General features: G+C 37.3%; 1 protein-coding gene across 1 annotated transcript; it reads right to left on the bottom strand.

Annotated features, from left to right (window-relative positions):
- Positions 1–435: 435 nt before the first annotated feature.
- LOC136842388 (glutamate receptor 4-like) lies at positions 436–7095 on the bottom strand. Its single transcript, XM_067109645.1, has 9 exons — positions 6946–7095; positions 6125–6213; positions 5571–5650; positions 4654–4755; positions 3946–4160; positions 2927–3091; positions 2594–2748; positions 1232–1392; positions 436–530 (listed from the first exon to the last, which is right to left on the bottom strand). The coding sequence occupies exons 1-9, from the start codon at positions 7093–7095 to the stop codon at positions 436–438; spliced, it is 1212 nt and encodes a 403-aa protein (XP_066965746.1).
- Between the last annotated feature and the right edge of the window lie 9127 nt (positions 7096–16222).

Raw genomic sequence — 16222 nt, 5'->3', positions numbered from 1 at the left:
AATCACTGTAACATTGTTCACCTACCTTATATGTCAGTGACAATAACGTGAGCAATGTATGCATTACTCAAGAATACAACTAGGAACAATTAACCAATGCTTGTCAATACCAGCCGACAGCTTGAGCTATTCCTCGTGTCTCTGAGCCCAGGGGAAAGCTACGATTTTGGAAAACTTGTAAATTTGTGATTATTTAATTTTCGTTATAATGCCTCATTCTAATTATCATCGAAGCCAACCTTCTTATATTTTGGCTCTCTTTGTATCAAATGCATGGTTCCATACCAAGTCCTAAGACGAACGAATACAAACAACAAAAATGTGACATATAGCCTATCAGGCTGCCTGGTGTAGTAGGTTCGTTTGTGTTAGAAGTGGACAGCGAGAATAGTAATCAGCTTGGCTTTCATTTCATCAATCGATGAGGTTTTTGCTTCATTTTATTTTCTGACGCTTGTTTTTGCTGCGTTGTCGTCTAAACCTGTACAGAAGTACCTCAGTTATGAATGCTGGAACTGCAAGGGCGATACCTGGAAAAGAGAATGCATTAGGCTTATTACATTAAAAATATCCACAGAGAGAGAGAGAGTTGATTTAGCCTACGGTACAGATCTTTCAAATAATTCACTAACAACGCAACAACAAAGATTAAAACAAATTATTATATTTTCACAATGATCAAGAACACCATTTAGCAAAGGCCGGCGCCGCCTTAACAGGCAAGGATCAAGGGTTGAGAATGGGTTATAACAGTAAGACTTTATCAAAGCCAAGGCTGGAATGATGCAAATTCCCAGATAAACATTACAACAATCGATCAATGCAAGGTCTGGTACGGTTTCTACAACACTGTTTGTTGACCAACTGAAATGCAATGGACAGCAGTGAAGGTTTAAGAAGAAATCCCTGACATCAAGCCTTTCCTGTATTGCACAGTACAAGTTGTTGTTTCATAATAAACGCTATTTTCCTTAATCTTTGTAAAAAATTATGTTGTTTCTGTAAGACTTGGCCTAATTTGGAATTCTTTTGGGCTCTAGGTTATGTGGGTCACCAGAAAAACAGTGAAGAGCTAAAAATCCCTTTGCCTATTTGTTCCAAAGTCATGGACTGTAGGTTTTGGTTAGCACAACCTGACTAGAGTTAAGAGGCTCACTTGACCAGTCAGCTGACAAGATAATAAAGATTCCAATTAAAGATTTAAAAAAAGATTGATTGATTTGACTTTTACCTCCAGCGTAGATGATAAAAGTGCTCAAGAAGTCCTTGAGATTCAGTGCACGGGCTTGTGAAGATTCTCCTAATTTCACTGATTTCAAGCACTCCGTTGCATTGATGACCCCTTTGTTGAAGACGTGGGTGAGGATACCAGCTTCGCGCAGCCGTAGGATCCTGCCAAGGATATGATAAGTCCTAATTAAAGGACTTAGAGGATGTAACATTTTATGATGGACGACCTCGACTGTAAAGCCAATTCTTTATCCTTAGGATACAAGATTCTGATAAAAAAAGATAGGTTGAAAGAGATGTCCCCAAGTGCCACAAACTTACATTGTGCTATCGAACTATTGTGATAACAAGAATTAAGACACAGACTTAGGTAACCGGAATAAAATTTATAAATGATTCTAAGCTATCCAAAGAGAATTGATGGAGTTATTGGTTTATGTAAATTTCTGAAGACGGTGAAAGACAAGACACTAGACTGTTAGTGTTAATGTTGTGGAGTTAATCCTTTTGAGATTGGGGTGGTGGGCTCTAGACCCGTCTGCGTCAAACCACACTCTGGCTATGGACATTGCACACCTTTTCTTATATTGCTCGATGTGATTTTATTTTTCACGGTATAAAAATGGTTTTGGAGTTATTTTTGTGCTGAATACTTGAGCGTTATTGTAGTGTGCTCAAAAAAGGGTATATAATAAAAAGTAAAGTCAGAATAACAAAGTGAAATTCCCGAAACTTGTCAGGTGACGACGTCATCAGAATTTCAAGGTTACAAATGAGATGACGCCATATAAAGTCATCACAGTCTCAAAGGGTTAACTAGCAAATATTTTCCTTCAGTTACTGACTTGCATGAAGATTTTTTAGGTGGGAGGAGGTACTGTACTGAATCAGAGAGCCTTTATACCTAGGAAGCTGAAGTGTACACATGACGCAGGTAAACGGTGCAGTGTGTGTAGGTGGGTTTAATGCACTCCTGATGAGCCCTCTGTGTGTGTATATGAAGCGAGTAATTTTTGTTATCATGGGGTTCATCCTTGATTTATCATGGGGTTCATCCTTGATTTATAAGTTAAAGGATAAATGTGCCCGTGACTATTTTGATATACTTTTCACTGTAAGCCTTGAATACGAAATGGAAATAAACAAAGAAACACCCTTCCCTGGTGGGACTCAGACCCACAAGCTGTTAAAAGTAAGGTTATTGCTTATTCATAATTCCAGCAAGACTAATATGTTACTAGGGAGCTTACTTTCTGTTATTTGCATATATGAGTCTCACCCAAGAAAGAAAATTCTCTTCATTTAATTCTACTTCCGTTTGTTTGTGTATACTTTTCAGACCTACATTCCCACTGAGACTTACATGGGATCAAACTTGGCCTTGAGAGGCGAACCCTTCCTGAAGAGGAGGCTCTGCAGGAACGTCTTCATGAATCCTTCGGCCATGACGTAGGTGGTGCATTTCCCCGTCTGAAAGACCTCTTTGTTATTTTGAATAAGTCTTGGTGACTTGCCATGCTGTCAGTCACACTACAAGCAATGACTCTTTCTCCAGTTCTCTGGCTGCTTGCCAATTAGTTTGGATCTAGATTCACAAGCACAAAACTATATCTTGAGTAAAGAACTAATATGGATATACATTTTTATCCAATTTGCCCGTATGTATATTCTAGAGTTAATCATAGTCACACCTTACCTTTGAAAACAACCCATGAGTAATCTGGAGAACAGCTGATCGTGGGGCGACAAGAACATGACCACCCATGGCCATGGTCCTGACAGCCTCTGGTATATCTGGAGGGCCACCGGAATCCTTGAAATTCCTTTGAATACGCCCGAGGCTTGAGTCCTTGGGAGCCAACTGCGAAAAAGTTCATAGATTCCTCACATTGATCATAAAAAATTAGTTTGTTTTTGTGCAAGAGTGAGTGGCTGCAAACATTAATGGGTGTAAAGAATTTAGATTCAAACAGCAGTGATTTTGCTTTATCTAAACTGATCCCACTTTGTTACTGACTTCTATTCGTTTTTCAGATACTGGACTAGATGCATAATCAGAACTAATTTCATTTACTGAGGAACTGAACTATGGCTTTTGTAAATTAATCTGTATGCCCATAAATAATCATAAAGGCAGTTTTCACCCTGAAATGTGCTCAGACCTAAGTGAATTCTTGGTCATTTATTATGCCAAGTGATGAAAAAACACTCATACTTAGATTCAGACAAGAGATAACGAGTTACTTGCTATTTTCAATAGAGTGAAATTGATACCTCAGAATTATAAAGGCGTTCGGAAAGAGTAGCTCCTAAGTCCCTTAGTCTCATGTTATGAACAGACAGTCTGTACTGTATGATTTCCTTATGACATTAATCTACTCTGAAAACTCTGACACACTTCTGACTGTTATCGTGAACTGTGCTGCCCTAAAACGGAAAACTGCAGTATCTGCAAAATTGTCGAAATTGAGTATGCCACTTATTGGGCTCGTGAAACACTAATACACAAGTTACTGTAGTTTCAGAATGATTCTTCAATGCTTTATTTAGGGGGTCCCATTTGCAGTATCTGCAAAATCAGTAGTAAGGCAAGGGGAAACGGCAGAATCTACCATTTTTCTCAGTTTTGTATTTTTGCAGATACTGCAGTCTTCTATTTTAGGGCAGTGTGAACTAACTAATAGCCTGTAGGCACAATTTTTAAGAGCGACCCACCTTGGAGGCAACATCAACCGAAGACCCAGCAGGCATCCACACGGGTAGGTCCGTCTTAGCCAGCTCGTCGAGGTTGTTGAAGGGGAGTCTCACACTCGGGAGGACGAGCAGCGACAGGAGGCTCGAACGGTAGACGGTGGTGACGATGAATGTCACGAACAGCCACAGGAGGGTGATGACTCTCACCGACTCGCCTGTCACTTTTCTGTCGACGCCTTATTGGGGAAGAGAGTTAGAGAATCTGATTAGCAGATGAGCGGATTTAAGTGTGGAGCAGACACGAATACATCTGTTGTCGTTTCTCTCTGAAAAGAAATAAACGAGAAGGGACAAGTAGCGGAAAACTATATAAATTTTGTTGTTGTATTTTAGGATAAAAGAACAGAGAGAAAACAAGGGGAGGGCCATCTTCAAACTTTGTTCTCCTTCGCATGTGTTGATAATATTCTGCTTCTGTGGACACTTGTATCATGCCAAAGTCTTCCATTCTCCACAGCAATTGTTTGTGTGCTTAATTGATTGGTATTATTTACAGTGCCCATCAAGGTCTATAGACCTTGGTGCCCATAATTACTTACGTGTTTGCTTTACTTTTTTTCTCGTTCATTTGAACAGTTATTATTATTCAAAGAAATAACAGCTGGAGAGGCTAGACAGCAAGACTGAAGGAAGAAATTGGTGGGAGTGGTGCTAAAGAGTAAAGCCTACAGTGCATCACGTGAGGTGCACTGACGGCGCTACCCCCAACTACCTCACACAGGCAATGGGCGGCGATCGAATATTCGACATTATCCACAAATTTAATGTACACTGGGGGTCAGCACATTGAACAGCATTTAACTCAGTACTAAATATGGCTCCAGATGGAAATACACGCTATTTAAAATAATTATACAGGAATGGAATGGAATGGAATATAAGAGTTTAGGCCAAAGGTCAAGCACTGGGACCTATGAGGTCATTCAGCGCTGGAAAGGAATTGAGAGTAGGTGGTTTTTGAAAGGTGTAACAGGAGGAAAACCTCGCAGAGTCACTAGGAAACAACTGTTAGGAGAGGGTAGACAGCAAGATGGGAGAAAGATAATATGAGTGGAGGTACAGTAAAATGAATGAAAGGGGTTGCAGCTACGGGCCGAAGGGACACTGCAAAGAACATTTAGTAATGCCTACAATACACCACGCGAGGTGCACTGACGTCGCTACCCCCCTAGGGGGCCAGCTATTATATACAGTAATTGGATACCAATATCTCGGTAACTATCTATTAGCGATGAAAGTGGCAAAGAAGAAAAACAGTTTAAATTTGATGAGGTTAACGAATACACAGTTCAGAAATAACAGGAGAAAGTACGCGTTCTTTTTACAAATGAAAAGACTGACTTAACAGTTTACAGGTTGATAGATAATTATGTTTTTTTATATTAAGACCATTCGGTATGGTCCCTTATACGATCAGTCAAAAGGCAGGCTTTAGGAAAATTCAGTAGACTGGGCAGTTGAGATGAGTGTTCGACCATTTTTCTTTGTGACTTACTGCCTCTGTCGAAGTTTTATTCCACGTGAATTTTAACTCGTTTTTAATAAATACTGATGATAAAAATTACTCCTGTGTCTAGTCATCTTACCTTGTCCCAGGAGAGGCGCCAGAGTCCACAGCCAGGATTCTGTCATCAAAGCTCCATTGCTTTTCCTGGGGAGGTCATTTCTGCCACGAGAAAACACAAAACATTTATCTTTAGTTTTTGATGGCCTCTTGAAGGCAGTGACAGGGCAAGGTCATACTTCAGATCATCAGATTTCAAGTGAAACTTTGCAATATGAGCAGTTAACTATCATGGAATGGAGTATAGGATTTAGGCCAAAGGACAATCGCTGGCACCCACGAGGGCATCCAGCGCTGACAAGGAATTTGAGAGTACAAAGGTTTGAAAGGCGTAACAGGAGGAAAACCTCGCAGTTGCACCATGAAACAATTGTTAGGAAAGCGTCACGTGGAAAGTAAACGGAAGAAAGATAATACAAACGGAGGTACAGTAAAACGAATGAAAGGGGTTGCATGCCTATACAGTAGTTCACTACCAGAGATGCACTGAAGGTTTTACTTCCCCACGGGGGAGCAGTTATAACCAGGCACCCAGGAACTATCCAGCTAGTTGGAGAACGAGGGGTCAGTTCTTACCTGTGTTCGTTAATTTTCTCGTTAGCCAGAAGGACGAAGAACATGGCGGTCGTGAATGCAACTGACGTCACTAAGATCCACGTCCAGACCTGTTGTGGAGAGGGGCTTGTCATTATAATCCAATAATGGTTCTTTAATTAGCCAATCGTCAGCCGACCAAAAGTAAGTCCCATTAAGTATGTGCTTGAGTCATGCGATTGCTTTATGTACCTTATATAGTACAGAAATATTTTAATAAGGAAGGAACAGTTCAGTTATAGTAATAATAACTTTCTTAGTAAGATTAGATATGTGATAGGAATAAGGAAAATGCCTGAATTTTCGTTTAATTTGGATACTGATGAATAATAATAAGAAAAAAAATTTTTCTGTTTTCCACAGTTAAAAGATCTTACAATCAATCATTATGTATAGTTATACCATTATATATATATATATATATATATAGTGTTTTATATATATATATTTACTTACATATATATATATATATATATATATATATATATATATATATATATATATATATATATATATATATATAATATATGTCCGCAAGTGTGTTATATGCATTTATAGAATAATACTGTACATATAATTATTTGTCTTTAACACGTGTATATACACATATGAAAATGATGTCCACTTGAAGTCTTTTTTTTCATATGAGGACAGAAGAGAAATATCTTGACTTCATAATTTTGTTTAAATAAAATTTCTAGATTCATTCTTCGCATCAACACATCTACGTAACGTTCAGATCTTTACAGAACTTCAGAAAACAAGTTTGCTTTAGAAAGCAAGACCTCTTATGTCTCTCTCACCGACGGCGTAAACCCCTTGATGAATCCGCTGAAGTCGGCCTCGTAGGTCGGGCGCACGTACGTGGCCGTGTATTCGTCCTGGTAGAGGAACTCGCTGACGGAGAAGTCGGCGAAGCGGTCGTTCGTTACAGCGAGTCCCAGGCCTGACATGTCGGCCTCCTGGAGGTTCCGGGAACACGGAAGAAAAGAGAGGTTTCCTGATTGATATTCAGAGTTCTGTAATCTACAAAATCAACGGAATTAATAATGATAATGATAATGATTGCAATTATGATACCAGTATTCTATGTTAAAATAATCTCGATATCAAAGGTAATTATGGAAGAATTTAGGCCAGAGGCCATGCGCTGGGACATGTGAGGTCATTCAGCGCTGAAAGGAAAAGTGACAGGAAAAAAGGATTGAAAACTATGAATCAATAGGATAGGATGGAAAGTAAGATGGAAGAGAGAGAATATGACCGGAGGTACAGTAAAAGGAAAGGACGCCGACGCTGCAAAGAACCTTAAGTAAGCCTACAGTACACAGTATGAGGCGCACTGACGGCACTAGCCCCCTACGGGAGAAGACTACAATGGTCTCGATTTCAAAGGTAATTGAGAAAGGACCTTGAGATCAAAGGTCATTAAGGTATGACCTTCTTCCTTAGTACCTACCCCTCGAAGGATTTCGCCGGCTGCGCCTGTCCAGGAGCCGTTGGGAAGCCTGTAGCCTGCAGTCTGATCCTTGACCATGTAATGCCTGTAGCTGTTTAGAGAGAGAGAGAGAGAGAGAGAGAGAGAGAGAGAGAGAGAGAGAGAGAGAGAGAGATGAGACACTGAAATTCATCAAACTTTAAAGAAAGGAATATATGAACAATTGTCAATGCTACTTTCATTCTGTATGCATAAGAGAGAGAGAGAGAGAGAGAGAGAGAGAGAGAGAGAGAGAGAGAGAGATTCTATACATATAAAATATGATTATATATATGTGTATATAATATATATAGATATATATATATATATATATATATATATATATATATATATATATATATATATATATATATATATATATATAGAGAGAGAGAGAGAGAGAGAGAGAGAGAGAGAGAGAGAGAGAGAGAGAGCCTCACCATATGTTAAGATGCTTGGCAAAAATCTCGAAAACCTCCAACATGGTTCCTCCAATGATTTTCGGGTATTTGGCTTTCTCGTCGACGAGGATATGTGGCATCCACTTTGAAGAGAGGTGTAAATAAAAAAAAATTAGGCAAAAGCTTAATATATATGTTCGAATTTTTTGCCTGGGTTTTGAAATGTTGAAAAATAATTTCTAGGTATCTGATTCTGGAATACTTAAGTAATAGTTCGCTTTTTTTTAGTAAATACTACAATGATAATAATGATAATAATAATAATAATAATAATAATAATAATAATAATAATAATAATAATAATATCGCTATTATCAATCAAAGCTGAACTCTTAATAAATATGTTCAATCTTTTTGTTTGGTTTTTGAAATAATAATTTCAAGGTACCTCAATTTGGAATACTTATGTACTAGTTCGCTTTGTTTAGTAAATAATAATAATAATAATAATAATAATAATAATAATAATAATAATAATAATAATAATAATAATAATGTGTAATAAAAATCCACAATCATATAGTAAATATATGTAAAATAAATAATAATAATAAAAATAATATCGTTATTATGAATTGCTATTACTATTACTGTCATAAAATAAAAAGGTCTACCTACAACTATCGTAGCCAGGACTAAGCATCTCGAAGAATTCGTGTTCATGCCGACAGGACCTGTGGAAAGAAAACGCGTTTCTGAGACAAGTCATTAAAACAAGACGTTTTAAGACATTTATAGGTCTAGAGGAAATGTCCTTATCAATAAGAATACGAGGGTAAATGAAACAAGGCGATAAATCTATGAACAGAACAGAGCAGAATATAGGATTTAGGCCAAAGGCCAAGCACTGGGACCTATGAGGTCATTCAGCGCCGAAACTGAAATTGACGGTAAAAGGTTTGAAAGGTGTAACAGGAGGAAAACCTCGCAGATGCATCATGAAACAACTGTTAGGAGAGGGTGGATAGCGAGATGGGAGAAAGAGAATATGAACGGAGGTACAGTAAAAGGAATGAAAGGGGTTGCAGCTAGGGGCCGAGGGGACGCTGCAAAGAACCTGAAGTAATGCCTACAGTGCACCGCGTGAGATGCACTGACGACACTATTTCCCTACGGGGGATAAATCTATGACTATTAATAAGAACGGTGGAAAAACGAAAGAGGCTGATTCTCACAAGGCTTTGGGAGTAACTATAACAGATGATGGCAGGATGAAGCAAAGGATGGTAGCAGGATGTGTGGAAAAGATTGACAGGAGACTTGTGAAGGATCTGTGGAAGCCAAGGTGGGAATGTATGACGGGATTGTTGAGCCAGGTCTCCTCTATGGCAGTTATGTTAGCCTAGTTTATTTTTTGCAAGAGGATATGAATGTGACATTGATGAGAGAGAGAGAGAGAGAGAGAGAGAGAGAGAGAGAGAGAGAGAGAGAGAGAGAGAGAGAGAGAGAGAAAGGTACATAAGAGATTCAACAACCCAATGACCACTATGTCAAAAATGGAAAAACAAAAAAGTTCTGTTACCCAAGAATTATTTGCTGGTATAGTGATTACTGTCGTGGCATGCCATTCAGATGTCGCGGGTTCGCATCTTCTTCAGGGCGATGAAAAATCACTGGCTCTATATCACGATCAGTTACTGCTGCAGTGTGGGGTCTCTGGTGGGAGGTTGAAACCAACATTCTTCGGAAGCTTGAAATTCAAGCCAATGGCCTCTGTGTGCTTGTTCCATGTGAATAGGTTTCATCTACGGAAATATAATAATAATAATAATAATAATACATTTATCAAGTCGCGCCAGTGAATACAAATGCTCTCAAATGCGAGCGAATAAGTGACTATTTGGGTAATAATCAAAGTTAATGAGAATTGCACTGTTAATTCCAACTTTACCACAATATACTACAGATGGTTCGCGTTCATCTAGCATAACTCAAGACTTCATGTAGGGCCCAGCATTCTGGCAAACCTCAAAATAATTTGTTTTTTAATTTCTACCTTTAATTTTGGGAGCTCTGCTGGTTACCTCGAACCATTCAGTTGAGTAGCTTTCCTCTTTGTCTGAAGACACATGTAATTAGGAATGTTCGTATTGAGTGTCAGGTGTCACTTTCAACGTAAGAAGAAGAAAACGAACTACTAATTCTCTTTTGCCTACGCTCCTCAAATGAGTCTTTGAAGTGCACAAGGCTGGTCAATGGAGACAGAGGCTCATTTCAAAAGGTTGCAGCTGGGCGTAACAGATCACCCGAGCTCATGTGAAGTACGGAATCATTTTATCCACACGCACTGGAAAATTCCTGGACATAATTATGACAATTCAGAATTGATGTGTCACAAGTAGTATGCATGAGTCTTTTAAAGACCCACTTGCCGGTGAAAATTAGCGTTAGTTTCACAAACGGCTGGAAACTGGGAGATAGTAGTACTCGCGTTGTTAGATTGGTTACTGAAATACGGAGAGAAGGCTAATGTTATTCAACAGGAAAACAAACCAAGAATAAAACTGTAGGTTCCCACCTTAATGTCTCCCAAAAGACCAAGAGCTCTCGATATCTGAAATGGAATCAGGTATCTTTCGTCCAGGAAAGTTTTAAGACCGGGGGACGCCCTATTAGCCTTGCGGGAAGAGCTCCCGTTGGACAGAAAAAAATATTGGAACCAGCCGTCCCAGCTGCAAAATGTTTTAGAAGATCGCGTTTCTCAATAACTTCCCAATGGCTGGACGATAAATATGTCTACTGGTACCGGTCTGCCTCCAAATATTATGCCAGCGCGTACTAAGGACACGTTCTAATCCTTGAAATAGCTGGATAAACAGACATAAGTATAATACCTTTTCTGCCATGTTAAATCTTGATATATTAACGAGATATACATTTAAAACCCTTTACCTTTCGCGAGGACTGCCGTACCGGTCTCATCGCCGGAGGGAATGAAACTAAATCAAAATCTTACGCTGAGTCCTTCATGCCAGGGAGGTAGATGTGCAAAACTTGCAAACGAGTTTTGTCAATTTATAAGCCACGTTCGATAATCTGAAGTTCGACGCGTGGGAGACAGTATATCATAACGACAACACCTCCTTCCTCATGAAATAATAAAATGCCAAAGATGCCAGCCATAAACTGACAGGAATGATGACATCTTGAAATTGCTCCCCGATGACGGGTAATAGGACCTCGATGAAACTGTTATAAGAAAGTAGCTTCAACTTCGGTTCTGTCCTTCGTTTTCGATATTCATCTATTCCTTGCACCGAGGGGAAGAATTCCTAGGGCCATCTTTTCTGTAAAAGGAAACTATTGAGATGGCTGTTTGTCTGTCTGTCCTCACTTTTTCTGTCCACCCGCAGATCTTTAAAAACTACTGAGGGTAGGCTGTTGCAAATTGGTATGTTGATCATCCACCCTCCAATCATCAAAAATATCAAATTGCAGCCCTGTAGCTTCATTAGTTTTGATTTTATTTAAGATTTAAGATAACCATGATCGTGCGTCTGGCACCGCTATGGGTGCCAACATCACAGGCCACCACCGGGCCGTGGCTGAGAGTTTCATACAGCATTATGCAATGTACAGAAAACTCGATTGCGCTGAAGAAACTTGGGGGCATTTTTTTTCCTTGTTTTCATTTTCACTTAAGTCACTTAACACGTTTCACCATCAATAACTTAGAGGACATTTTCCAATGTAATCAACATCAACCGACTTAAGTCACCTAACACTTTGCTTATATAATAAACATCACTTAATACCACCTTAGTATAACAATAAACTATACCAATAAAATCCCTTGATTTGCAGCACTGACAAAAAAATACTAGTGCATTTTTTTTAGAGTTCCACTAGAAGCACTTTTTTTTTTTTTAGAAAGAATTCAACTACAACTAATGTTTTTGTTTAGAGAGAGAATTCCACTTGAAGTACTTTTCTCCTCGAGAATTCCACTAGAAGTACTTTTTTTTAGAGAATTCCACTAAAGTACTTTTTGTTAGAGAATACCACTAGAAGTACTGCTTTTTTGAGAGAGAATTCCACTAGAAGTACTGCTTTTCTAGAGAGAATTCCACTAGAAGTACAGATTTTTTAAAGAGAATTCCACTAGAAGTACTGCTTTTTTAAAGAGAATTCCACTAGAAGTACTGCTTTTTAGAGAATTCTACAAAGAAGTACTACTTTTTTAAAAGAGAATTCCACTAGAAGTACTGCTTTTTAAAGAGAATTCCACAAGAAGTACTGCTTTTTTTTAAGTACTTCTTTTTAGAGAATTCCACAAGAAGTACTGCTTTTTTAAGAGAATTCCACTAGTACTGCTTTTTTTTTACAGAATTCCAGTACAAGTACTGCTTTTTTAGAAAATTCCACTAGAAGTACTGCTTTTTTAGAGAATTCCACTACAAGTACTGCTTTTTTAGAGAATTCCACTAGAAGTACTGTTTTTTTTAGAGAGTTCCTTTAGAAGTAATGCTTTTTTTTAGAGAATTCCACTACAAGTACTGCTTTTTTTAAAAAGAGAATTTCACTAGAAGTCCTTTTCTGGAGAGAGAGGAGCTTGTTTTTTTTATAGAGAGAATTCCACTAGAAGTACTGCTTTTTTAAAAAGAGAATTCCACTAGAAGTCCTTTTTTTTTGAGAGAGAGGCACACTTGTTTTTTATAGAGAGAATTCCACTAGAAGTACCGCTTATTTTTGTTAGAGAATTCCACTAGAGGTAATTTTTTTTTTTTTTTTAGAGAGAGAGAGAGAGGGAGAGAACTCCATTGACAATAATGTCCCTTCAGAGCCGCAGGTATTTGAATCGATAGTTATCACGAATCCTAACTCTCTTACAGAATATTTATCTAATTGCAGACCAGCTTTCGAAAATTATAACCCTGCTCGGGAGAGAGAGAGAGAGAGAGAGAGAGAGAGAGAGAGAGAGAGAGAGAGAGAGAGAGAGAGAGAGAGAGAGAGAGAGAGAGAGAGAGGAATTTCTCTTAAGAGATAAAAAGTCACAGAGAGAGAGAGAGAGACAGAGAGAGAGGAATTTCTCTTAGAGGTAAAAAAAGTCACAGAGAGAGAGAGAGAGAGAGAGAGAGAGAGGAATTTCTCGTAGAAATAAGTCACAAAGAGAGAGAGAGAAAGAGAGAGGAATTTCTCTTAGAGATAAATAAGTCACAAAGAGAGAGAGAGAGAGAGAGAGAGAGAGAGAGAGAGAGAGAGAGAGAGGAATTTCTCTTAGAGATAAAAATTCACAGAGAGAGAGAGAGAGAAATTTCTTTTAGAAAGTAAAGTCAGAGAGAGAGAGAGAGAGAGAGAGAGAGAGAGAGAGAGAGAGAGAGAGAGAGAGAGAGAAGCAATAATTTCATCCTCTACCCATAAACCTAAGCATCAGATAAAAAAAAGCAATAAACGAGAAAAATTAAAAAATTCACTCCATCGCGAAGTTCCTTTTGCCTGCCTTCAAAGACACATTAAATCTATCTACCGCTTGCGTGCAAGCAACGATATCCTTGATTTGTATTCGTAAGTTCGTATATTGTCACGAAAATGTACTTGGATAATGACAGCGTTTTAATTTTTTTTATTTTCACTGTTGAGTCCATAGTGTCCATGCACCTGAAGAAAGAATTTTAACTCACGACTTCTCCGTTCCAGAGGTCCTTTATTCCTCACCACCGTTGGACTGTGGAACAATCTCCCTACTGAGGATGACGTGCAGTTGGAACCTCGGGAGTTTCAGCGAAGATGCAACGCATTCCTACCCTAAAGCAACTCCCTTTGCATTTTATGATTTACTTACATTTTATCTATTTATTTACTAATTTGTTCATTTATTTTTCCTTTTTTAATATCGTATTTCCTATTACCTTCTGTTACTTCTTTCAAATGAACACCATAATATTCCTCGGAAGCTTGAATTTCAAGTCAGTGGCCCCTTTGGTGGGCTTGTTCCATACGGATAGGATTCATCTTCTGAATAGTAATAATAATAATAATAATAATAATAATAATAATAATAATAATAATAATAATAATAATAATAATAATAATAATAATAATAAATAACAAAGGAGTTACAGACAAATGCACGTGGTTACATGCCCATAACTGAAATAACTCACAAGGAAAAGACAAAATAAAAAAAAATATATACAGGAACAAATACAAAGAATTTCAGAAGCTATTTTAGTTAACTTTCTTCAGATAGATTTTTTTTTGCTAAGTCTGGTTTAGAAACAATGGTTTATTTCTGTTTAATTACTCTGCTGTTTGTGAACACTTTTAGCAATGAATGTCCACGCAAAAAATATATAAACCTATTTACTCAAAAAAGCTACTGTAAAATTCTAAGAGCGATTTACGATACCCAACGTAAATAAGGAACGTAACGACGCTACCGTAACCATTACTGGTATCGTCTTTAATATTTTCAAAGTTACGATACATCAGGGTCATTCTGAAAGAGCAACGCAAGGTCTATAGACCTGGGAGCAACGTGTGATAAAGACCCGTAATTTAAGTGCACGGAAAAGGTCAAGGTCAATAGGCCTTGGTGACGGTGTCCATCAGAGGCGCACCCTCCATCTCTGCCGCGCGCAGACGAGGTGCGAGGTCACGTGACTCGAAGCGTCAACGTGATTGGTTAAAAATGAACGTGGTGCCAAATCACCGAAGCCACGAAAATGGTTTGATTTTTTATTGAAGAAGCAATTGATATTCATCGAGGAAGACAAGGTTGGAATTTGAGTGTTAAGACAGATTAATAAGGCATTGTTGAAGGGTAGTAAGTCCAAAGGAATTTTGTAGGAAGACGTAGAAAGATTATAACAATATTATATATATATATATATATATATATATATATATATATATATATATATAAACATATATATTTATATATATAAATATAAATATATATAAACATATACATGTTATATATATGCATCTATATATATAACTTAAATATAGTGTTACGACCCAGTTGTCTAAAAAGAGGCTTCCTTAAACTAACTCGAAGAGAAAAACGATAAATTAATGAATAAATGGACAGAAATATAAATAAATTGGTAAAATTAAAGTCATAAACAGTCATGGAAAAGAGAAATGGTAACACTAAATTATTATATATATATATATATATATATATATATATATATATATATATATATATATATATATATTATATATATATATATATATATATATATATATATATATATATATATATATATATATATAATTTATATATACATATATATGATCATAATCACTTTGTACGATTCATTTATCACGCATTATCACAGGTGAAAAATAAGAGACGGGGTGTGGGTCCTGACCGGTTTCGACTTTATTTCCAAGCCATTGACGAAGGACTGATACACAGCATTAGAAGTCACAAATATACATATACTAAAGAAACAGTACTGGCGAATATACACAACCATTTTAGACTACAGATCCACACACAGTCGGGTGTCAAGGACTACAGGAGACCACATATACGCGTGTACAGTGCTACCTCGTTCTTTGTAACAACAGCTTTCAACGCAATCATCTCCTTGTCACCTTATCCCCCAATTCATCAGTGTCAAGGGGAGTCGAGACTGACTTACCAAACTCAGCACTCTCTGTAATCAAGACCTCATAAATATCAGTCTTATAAACCTCAAAGTATCTTTCTTTTTTTTTTATCAATTTCAAGGTAAAGTAGGAAGACTCGACTTTGCAATTTATAATCTCCCTTTGCAGTTGCGTCGTAAATCATATGCAAAATGGCGGACATCTTTCACTGGAATGTGGTTAGGTTTGAAATGTGTAGGCTATTATCCTGGTAACTAGAGTTTAGTAAAGGGTTTTTGCTGATTTTCTTTTTTTTACTATAAAGGACACTTTTTGTGTGTGTGTATATATATATATATATATATATATATATATATATATATATATATATTTGATTTGTTCACAACAGTACATATACATATATATTTATGTAATATATATATATATATATATATATATATATATATATATATATATATATATTTCTATAATAGATTTTTTATTTTTTCCCATTTATTTTATTACCTAAATCTTCAGTGTTATTATTTCATTGGGGGCGAAACGTGCCCAGGTGCCCCCCCCATCTGCTAGTGTATGTAT

Source organism: Macrobrachium rosenbergii, chromosome 10, assembly GCF_040412425.1.
Source record: "Macrobrachium rosenbergii isolate ZJJX-2024 chromosome 10, ASM4041242v1, whole genome shotgun sequence".
Lineage (NCBI taxonomy): Eukaryota > Metazoa > Arthropoda > Malacostraca > Decapoda > Palaemonidae > Macrobrachium > Macrobrachium rosenbergii.
Note: the sequence above shows the minus strand (reverse complement) of the source record. Positions and strands in the feature narration are given on the sequence as shown.